The sequence below is a fragment of the Ptychodera flava genome, chromosome 12 (assembly GCF_041260155.1).
Source record: "Ptychodera flava strain L36383 chromosome 12, AS_Pfla_20210202, whole genome shotgun sequence".
NCBI classification, from domain to species: domain Eukaryota; kingdom Metazoa; phylum Hemichordata; class Enteropneusta; family Ptychoderidae; genus Ptychodera; species Ptychodera flava.
The window spans coordinates 30,594,702-30,601,932 of NC_091939.1; the positions used below are offsets into that span (position 1 = coordinate 30,594,702).

The 7,231-nt window shown below is 41.3% G+C and overlaps 1 protein-coding gene across 1 annotated transcript; it reads right to left on the reverse strand.

Moving 5' to 3' along the window:
- Positions 1 to 815: 815 nt before the first annotated feature.
- On the reverse strand, positions 816 to 6,048 carry LOC139145605 (uncharacterized). Its single transcript, XM_070716868.1, has one exon. The coding sequence runs from the start codon at positions 4,926 to 4,928 to the stop codon at positions 3,543 to 3,545; it is 1,386 nt and encodes a 461-aa protein (XP_070572969.1). The 5' UTR covers positions 4,929 to 6,048; the 3' UTR covers positions 816 to 3,542.
- Positions 6,049 to 7,231: the final 1,183 nt, after the last annotated feature.

Here is a 7,231-nt window from a genome sequence, read left to right on the forward strand (position 1 = left end):
CTAGAATGGAACCGCTATTGTAAGGAAAGAGATAACAAGACCATCCTATAAAATTCCATACAAAATCCTTTAATTACAATATTATAAAGCATTCGACAAAAGTGATTATTGGTACATACAAAGATACTCATTTTTTTAATTTGATTTGAAAATATCACCACCAATATTTGATAGTAAATAATTGATATGTACAAATTAGGCCTATATACTTATAAATATCATTTATGTTTGCCCGAAAAACGATCAAAGAAAATGCAGTTTAATTAATGAATGCTTATGAACACATTTATCTGTACAAATTCTCTGTATCATAAAAAACGTTGCTCGTAAAAATATCCAGATCTCTTGCTCTTTACTTTTGTTGCACAATAAAATGCAAGTGTGTGAATATGAAGCACCTTTAAACTACCTAGTGAGAGCGACCTCTAAGTGCGGGTCCTTTCATCTTTCAGCGTATGGTCAGGCCAGCATCTGAAGTGTCATTCCCTGACCCTCACATTAATTTTGCTTTCTGCATTTTAAAATTGACATGTAAATTATCCATTGTTGTTTTTTTGTTTCGTTTAGTAACAGCGAGCTGAAAATATTCAAGCAGTTGCACGACAAGTCACTGTATTGTTTGGATAAAACCCAACACGTGTCTGTTTTACTTTTGCTTGAGGTAGCGATGATTAACCAGATACAGGCAACCATTTCAATTTTCTCCGTTACAATTATATCTTTCTATTCTGAAACAACCAAACCTGTTGGTCCATTACAACCTGAATCAAACAGTACTATCTGCACTCTTTCCATTTGGAACAAATCGTATAAAAACAGCGTGTGTCTAATTTTCAGTAGACCGTCAACCAAACCAAAGCTGGATTGAAAACATGTGGTACTTTGACCTTTTGGACCACAAGTTACAAGATGATTGAACTCAAACATTTACATTTAGGGTTTACACTTTTCCATGAACCAATCAGGTTCATGTTTACATACGCCAGAGGTAATAACTTATCACTGACCAGCAGCGCTAAAAATAAGTGCAGTAAGCCTGATTGGTTAATAAATTTTAACAGCTGCTGTCCATAATAAATAAGAACTCACATTTTGTGCATCAATAATCTACCAAAGTAAAATCGTCGGTATTTTTTAGGACGATATATGTCACTGAAATGATGTCTATTCTTGGATTCTTTAGTTGTGTTGGAATTTTCTGGCTGAAAGATGATCCAGAATCGGTGGTTGGCATGGTGACACGAACATGTAGCACCAGCAGCAAAACTTTCAAAGAACGAACGCACCACTCATTTTGTATCACTATAACTTGTACATGGACAAACCCTATATAACATACAGAGCTGAGAACAGAAAGCTTTGGTAAACTTTTGATGCAGCCAAATTTAATGACATTTCTATGATTTTAAAGTTTGAAATTATATGCACTATTTATGTGACCATTAGTCGTTAAAATATTTACTGCGGTCAAACTTTAATATAGAACTAATACTTGAGCACATTTGTGACGCTTGATAATGTGAATAAGTAAATGCATGGGGTCAATATCATTTTATTTGGACAGGTCCAAAACTAAAAAATAAAGAAGTATCTACGAAAATAACTGTAAATTTTAAAACAGGCAGTAGCGTAGAGTATTTCATTTAATTGATACGTCACAGCAATCACGTGACCATCGTCCTATCCCTCGGAAATAGCCAAATGAACCAATAAGACAGGAGTTCAAAATTCTCAGTTGCACATTGTTGGCATGAGAAAATCTATACATGTTAATGTAACTAATAATACTAAGTAACACTTAAATAAATATATATTAACATAATAAATTTAAAGGGGAACTTTTAAATGGAAAATAGATGGATAGGGAGCCATGTCATATTCGATTTTAGATGAATTCGTATTTCAAAGTGTGTTCAGCAATTTCAGTGATCATTATATTACTGTTTATGATGATGTCATAATATTGCAACTTTGGGAGTAGGAGGGGGAGACCTGATCGAGTCCTTACTGCAGACGAGGCTTCATTGAATAACAAGTCATTTGATTGCCTTTTAAGACTAAAGGTGAGAATCTGTAAACAGAACAGTTCTAGGTTCGTTATAAGTGTCAATTGTTTTACCATGTTGTTATTTTTGACCACAGAGTCCCCTGCCTCGGCATGCTTGCACAGAAACTCGACCGATATTAATCAACATGAAACGTGCAACCGGTTGTCACGTGGTTTTGAAGCAAGGCTTGGGCCACTCAACAAGAACCAAAACACAGACTACCATGTACTGACTGCATGGCCGACGTAAATGACAATCTTTGGTTTCTGAACGGTAGCGTGCAGGAGTTTACTGTACACAAATACAGGCTCGATCGATCGATGCATTCTCCAGTGCCTGTGAAATAATCGCCGTACTACTCTGGCGATTCTGAACACCAGAAAAGTCACCCTAGTGATATTAAAGGGTAAACGACATCACTTGTCGTCAAGCCTGGATTTTCATCTGGAAGACAGTTTTAGGTGTATAGTTTCTAAACATTGAATTACCTGAGCTTTTCTGACCTTCTACCGAAGCAGTATTTTTATCGCTGATGGTATAAGGAGAGTTTATGTGAATATCCCAAACTGTCCGAATTTTAGATTGTTTATGCAGCAAACGGCGGCAGTACTATCCATATACTACGAAACAACGCCATACAGGTATGTCAGAGTGTAAACCGTGCTAAGGAAATATCTTTAAGAATTTCGCCGAATCGTACAATGTCGGCAATTCCTTCGTATTCAAGGGACAAAGCGAGAAGACAATACGCCATTGACTCCTGGCGAACTTTCGTTGGCAAGCCGAAGTGAGATAGACAACTGGTCTCAAAGCACCGCAGTTATTGTTTTGAAGAAATAACTTTGACAAATTACCTTGGGATTTTTTAAATACACAGCATGACATGCATGCACACAGAGCAGCACCGTGGTGTATCGCGGTTTAGCCAAAGCTCCATTGTGGTGGGTCTGTAGCTTAGTTTAGCTAGCATCGAAATCGTACCAAGACAATGCTCCTGGGCGAACCAATGAAAGAAGTAAAAGCGAAACGCGATATTTTGAAATTTTTCAAAAAATAGGGCAGCGATCGCCTTTCGGAAACGATGGTGTATGCTCACACCGGCACGTACGCTGAAAAGTTGACTTTGGGCAGATATCACAGCGGCTGTTTTGGTCATGCTGAACACCACATAGGGTCTTGATAGACCCAGCTTCATTAACGCTTAATTACCAACGACAATACCTTAGGTTTCACTTACAGTGTATGTAAATTGTGATAGATTTCACACAGTAAGTGTCGTCACTCGTCAGGGTTGACCTATTTCCTAATCAACATCGGCAAACTTGCACAAACTATTCACCAACGGAATGTAAGCTTAATATTTGCTTTGTTGGGTACGTTTACACAACTGTCAATTAAAATATCGGCGAGGTTGCATACCTTGTTGAAACACGAACTTCAGATGGAAAGAACCTTTGTAGAAAAGAGAGTAAAAAAGTTACATAATGGTTGTTGTTAGAAATAGTCTCCTCTAGAAGCGACACCTCTAACTTCGGCTTCTCTTGGGTTGTAATAACCCTCCCGATGGTCTTCATCCTCGTCGTCGTCTTTCAGTGTCAATCGAAGCCATTCTTGTATTCTGCGGTGTATGTCTTTATCAGTCAGTCGAGTAGGCAATCCTAAGTCTTGGGCAATTTGCTTGGACGTTTTATTCGTTTCGTCGTCCCTGACGTCCAGGGATGACACCCCGTCCTGTAACATTTTGATGTACATAAAATCCTTCTCGCTCCCGTTTGAGTTTCCAGATGCGGAGCTACCGTTCATGGAACTCTCCGAGTAAGACTCGCTGCCGCTTGCGCTGAGGCTCGACGCCGACGACAGCGTCGTCATGGTGTCCGAGTCCATCGAAAAGTGGCGCTCGTAAATAGGGGTCCTCGGTTGGGACTTCTTGCGAAATTTAAAGTAGCGCGGGTTGTTGATTTCGTCGATTTCGCTAACGCTGCCGTGAACCGATCGCTGGTGTCCCGGTGTTCGCGGACGGGCCGGAGGCCGGTCAACGGTGACATGCGTAGAAGCTGAATCAACAGGTTGGTGGAAATCAGGTGGTATTGAAATAGCCACCGAGTCTCCCCTGTCAGGTGTAAACGACGGCATCGGTTTCCGCCTGCCGGTAACATCGGAAGCCATTTTGTCTCTTGAAATCCGCACTGAAGCACCTTGCTCTTGGGACCCTTCTAAAATCACCGAGTACACATACTCGTTGCCGAGTGGCTGTGGCGGCGGCAACTGGTCCGATGACGTCGACGAGTTCGTTTCAGACCCCGACGAGTTCAAATGCATTTGCGATTCTAACTTCCTCCTCTCCCGCCTTTTTCTGTGGTATCGCTTCCTCTGTAGGTTTTCGAAAACCTGCAGAAACGTTCGCAACAGCCAGTAGGTGATCAGTTGGGCCGTCTTTCGCTTCTCGCACAGAAAGGCATGACATTCGAACAGACTGCTTTCCGGGTCAGAATCGCTACGCGTGATGATGGCAAAGACACGCGGATACTGCGCGTCAGCTATTCCGTAGCATACATGGTGTATCGGTATTATAACATGCTTCTCCTTACCGAACGGTCCGTGGCAATCCATAAAGTGAAAACCCTTTGGTGATATCGTCAGCGCCGTTTTGGGCAGTTTTTGCTTCTCTCTCATTTTACATAGAGTCTCCACCGGTTCAGATATAAATTCCTTTCCGAATTCCCCCTTTGCGGGCATCTTACCCAAATACTGGACCCAAAAAGTTGGGCATCGCTCTTTAGAGTGTCGTCTCGCTTCCTCCGAGGCAGGTAGGCCATTCTCCAATTGTCGGAGTGGGTCTCCAGACCCCTTCTTCTTCTTTAACAGCGCTTTGGACGCCATTGTGTGTCAACACCCGGTGTAAACATTCCGCGTTTGGGTTTCCCGAATAGTCAGCAGTACGAAACTCCTCGTATCGCGAGTTGGGACCAACTCGACGGGCGCGGGCACTCCTGCTTTCTGTGTTTTGTGCCGCTGTCAAAGCAGTTACAGAAAAGTTTGCGGGTCCGATGCAAATCAATCTTGATTATGCAAACTCCTTTCAAAGACATGATCTATTATGGTTGCTGAATGAGGCTCCATTGAGGCATAAACTGATTGAAAGATCACTGGTATGTGTGTACACCGAAGGTATTGTATACCTGTAAGTACAGGGGCCCTCTAGCGGACCCACAAAAGGTACCTTTGAAAATGAGGCCACCACAGGTATTCACAAAGCATGCAGGTCGATCGAACATGAAATATGTCGGTAATATACATGAACGTATCAACGCCATCTTAGTCACATTTTTCATAACTTTTACAGTCCGTCGTCACTTTGAAAAAGATCAAGCCTAGCTGAAGTTGCAATGTTTTTAGACAATTTTCCCGCAGTCCTTTTAACTACCCGCATCGAAATGCGTGTTGCTGCGGTTCAAATTAGCTCCAAGCTAAACAGGTCGAGCAAACAAAAAAACCAAGAAGTTGTTGCATGGGACAATCAATACAACGCATCACTCTGAGAATATCCGAAATCAGAATACCAGGATCTTTGCATGACCAAACTTGAAAGCCACCGCGATTGCGTTGAGGAGGACATTCGCCCTTCTGAATTGTGTTTGATTGTGAAATCAATAGTCACAACGGTGTTGTTCTGCAAAGACCCTCACGCTTATTGCCTGACAGTTTTATCTATAAACGTAAAAAGGCTGTGCATGGATCTCAGCAGAGTTGTGTGACCATGCATTCTTTATCTGGCCACAAAACTCTACCGCCAGTCAAATTTGGACTTTAAGTTTGTTGGGGTCGCTGGTGTCGATTTCCCGGACTCCAGGATCTGATTGCGCGCCGAACATCGACTACTTTCTCTCAACGTTAGCGTCAGAGATTGGGGAAAAACATAAACGTGGTATGCATACTTTGGTGTCGAAGAAAGCAAATAAAATAACGGCAAATAGCGATTTCTTTCCACCGCTAATGCTACATCCGAAGTTTGTTTAGCGTTTCTTAATTGGAGTGAAGTTGAAAGAAAGCATGAATCTGAGAAGTAATCCTGTTTGTCTAGGGATTTCCTCATTCCTTCACCGTTGAGTCTCTGTGAGATCGCAAACAGACAACGATGGCCACCTAGTTGCGTACATCGCCACGTGATTATAAACAATTTCATGAACAAACAAACCAGATGGAGAAATACTTATTACAAAAGAGACAATGCTTTATTTTCAAAATGAACGTACGTACACCACCCAAGGTTAATCCAAATACATTTTCCGAGTTGAAAGCTTGTTCCTGATCGAGACCAACACTGAACCAACCAAGGCCAAGCTTCTAATTTGAATTCAGCAAACGTGAACCTTTCCACCGGGTAATAAAGTCTTACCCATCAACAATAGGAGGATTCTCCAGTTACATGACTTCGATGACGACTTTATCTTAGTACAGGTGAATCCCGCTAACAAACAAAGCTGTTCTTTCTCTTAAAAACAAAAGCCTGTGTGATGCAATTAAATGTTGATCACCACAGTGGGAAGTCCAGTAGTCCCCTGACGCAGTGTTTCTATTCAGGGGACAAAATAAGTACAGTATACAGTGTATTGTATGTATCTAATTTATTCCTCTTTCATTTGCTGATAATTTTATTATAATCGCATATAAATGTAGATAAAACATAATCTCTTCTGTACTATACTAAGAAAAGTAAACAAACAAAAACGACACTGTCGTCCAATAAAGAAGGGAATATTCTTGATTTATGGATACGTTTGTATGTTTTTTGCCACACTGGCCAATCGCATGAACTCCAGTTCAACTATTTGATTGAGGTATCCCCGTAGCTGAGAGGACGTTTCGCCGAGTTGATGAGCACGGCAGTAAAACGTTATAGTTTGTCACCGTTGTCGCCGCCGCCGCCGTCGTGTAAGGAGAGTGATAAGGACGCTTATTCAACAAAGTTGCGGCAAACCAAAGCCTTAATTTATCATATGACATATTATCTCACCGTCAGAACACTTTCGTCACGCCCTCACGTTTAAAGAGAAGATGCATGGTTGAAATGAAGATATCAAGATTGTATAAACATGCACAGAGCAAAGAAAGACTACTAACAACAGCCATTGTATTGGTACCGGATTCTAGTTTAGATTTTTACACCCTGAAGAGAGTGGGAC